Raw genomic sequence first — 2,572 nt, 5'->3', positions numbered from 1 at the left:
ACCCCCCGCCATCAGATGAACAAACAGAGCAAGAAATATTTGGATCAGAGACAGACTATTTAATAAGGAGTCTGGGAGAAAAAATTCAGGCGAAACTCACCTCAGCTGAGTTGGGGTTCTGTTTTATCCTCCAATGAGTGATGTTGATAAATCTAAAATGTCACTTTAACTGTATGAATCAGGAGGTAGTTCACAGAAAGTCTGCCTCGATAACACCGAGTGTGTAAAGTAAAAGGGTGGGGATGCAAAATATTCAACGTCTAAATGAACTTTCAAATGGATAAAATTTCAATACTTTTCCATAACTTTTCAGAGACCCCAAACTTATTTTTTCATGACCCACTTACTGTGTTTTTCAAACATACAAGATTCAAACTCATTTAAGACATAAATTGCATTTTGTCAAAAAAATAAAAACTTGCCAAAAAATTTTGACGAAAAATAAAAACCTCCACAACTTCTTAAAGAAAACCTAACATCCAAACCTATCTTCTTCAAAAAAATTAAGAGCCTCCCCAAAAAGAGTTTTTAACAAATTAGAAAATTTCAATACAAATCTGCAAAAAAAGATAAAAAAAAAAACACCAGAGAAAACAGAATTTCCAAATATGTTTGAAAAAAAAACCTTTTAAAATGCTTCTCAAAGAAAAGTTTTTTTAAAAAATTTAAAAGGAAAAGAAAAAAACATAAAAATAATTCTATAAAAATCAACATTTTTGTTTTAATTTTTACAAAAACATTGTCATATTAACAGTAACTAACATATTAAAGCTTTGTTACATCTTCAGTTACAGAAAATAAATTCACTGTTACAATATATTAATGATTAATATCATTCAATTTATTACACACAACACAACTCCACGATTTTTCCCACAACTTTCATAGATTTTTAATATTTCCATTTTTTCTATTTTTCAGGGCTGGAGATGTCATTGTGAAGTTCCATGACTTTTCCAGGTTTTCCATGATCATGTAGTGTCTTATCTTATTGAGCACAAATATGAAGATAAAAGGGTTTGACTGAATTAAAAAAGTTTTTTTCACTTCTTTCGCCTCTGGTGTAGAAACTGTTGAAATGTTTAATGACAATTTGAATTTCTCTCTCTACCTGGCAGGAGGACAGTTTTTGGTGATTTGGGTTCTCAGAGGTTTTAACCCTTTGAAACCCGGACTGTCGTGAGTTTATTTGTGCTGCGTTCAGACGCCTTCACGAGTTATTTGACTCTCTGAAAGCTGAGAAAATTGGTTTGATGTTTCTTTCAAAAACGTGGGGAAAAGCCAATGACCAACTTGACAAGAAACACCCCACAAAAATTACCTAAAAATTTGTTTTAAAAAGAGAGGAGGGTTAATTAGAAAATTACCCCCCCCCCCAAAAAAAAATTTGGAAAATGTCCAGAAAACTGTATTTGTATTTCTAATATTTTTTATTTAAAACTATGTTTCAGAAGACAATTTTTTTCAGCACTTTTTGGGTCATTTTTTGTTTTACTTTTTTGCTTATTTTCGGGTAATTTTCTTATAACTTCTTTTTTAAACCAATTCCTTAATAATTTTTTGGCAATTCCTTGCTAAGTTGTTTGTTAAGGTGCAAAGGTTTTAGGAAGTGGTCTTAAAGTGTGCACTGTGCCTCTGTGTTAAATAGAGATATGGAAGTATCATTTCGGGACCCCACATCGCCATATCAAATGACTCGGATCAGGATTTCATCACTGTCATCAGTTCCAGGTCGTCGATGTGTATCTGAATTTGACTTCCTGTCTGGTTCTGGTCCTATACAGTCCTCTCCACTACGGATTACGGTTTCTGTCTTTAAGACTCCACTCTGCGTTAAAAAGCTCTTCCAAACTGAGGGACTTAGAGGTTTTTCTCTTGTGTGGGTTCTCATGTGACGCACTAAGGTTTGCTTGTGAGAGAAACTTCTACCGCACACGGAGCAGTCGAACGGTTTCTCTCCCGTATGAGTCCTCATGTGTCTTTTCAGACCCGTCCTGGTGCCGAAAATTCTTGCGCACTCGGAGCAGCTGAAAGGCTTCTCTCCTGTGTGGATCCTCATGTGTTTCTGTAAGTGCCCGCTCTGCGTGAAAGAGCTCTTACAAACCGAGCAGCTGAAAGGTTTCTCTCCTCTGTGAGATAACACGTGTTGCTTCAGGATCGTCTTGCGTCCGAATCTTTTTCCGCACTCGGAGCAGCCGAACGGTTTTTCTCCTGTGTGGCTTTTCATGTGCGTGTGCAAATGTCCGCTCTGTCTGAACGACTTCTCGCAAATTGAACAGCTGAAACGTTTTTCTCCTGTGTGAGTCGTCATGTGTCGCTTCAGAAGCGTCTTGCGGTCAAATCTTTTCCCACATGTGGAGCAGCTAAACGATTTCTGGCCAGCGCTAAATCTCGAATCACTGACAGGGTTTTCATGATTTAAGCCCGATTCATTGCTGTCGTCAGTCTCAGGTTGCAGATGTGCGTCTAGATCTGAATTACTGGCTGGTTCTGGTCCTCCGAAGTCCTCATCATCTGTGTCCTTTTGATGAGGCTGTGAGGACAGACGATCAGAACACCGATGGTGTCTGAC

The 2,572-nt window shown here is 37.4% G+C and overlaps 1 protein-coding gene across 1 annotated transcript; it reads right to left on the bottom strand.

Annotated features, from left to right (window-relative positions):
- Nucleotides 1–1,484: 1,484 nt before the first annotated feature.
- Nucleotides 1,485–2,566, bottom strand: LOC121938451 (gastrula zinc finger protein XlCGF49.1-like). The gene has a single exon (XM_042481695.1). It carries the CDS (start codon nt 2,309–2,311, stop codon nt 1,688–1,690), a length of 624 nt encoding a protein of 207 aa, XP_042337629.1. The 5' UTR covers nt 2,312–2,566; the 3' UTR covers nt 1,485–1,687.
- Nucleotides 2,567–2,572: the final 6 nt, after the last annotated feature.

This window comes from Plectropomus leopardus, unplaced genomic scaffold, assembly GCF_008729295.1.
Source record: "Plectropomus leopardus isolate mb unplaced genomic scaffold, YSFRI_Pleo_2.0 unplaced_scaffold29534, whole genome shotgun sequence".
Taxonomy (NCBI): Eukaryota; Metazoa; Chordata; class Actinopteri; order Perciformes; family Serranidae; genus Plectropomus; species Plectropomus leopardus.
The sequence above is the reverse complement of the archived record's forward strand: the minus strand, read 5'-3'. Positions and strand labels throughout refer to the sequence as shown.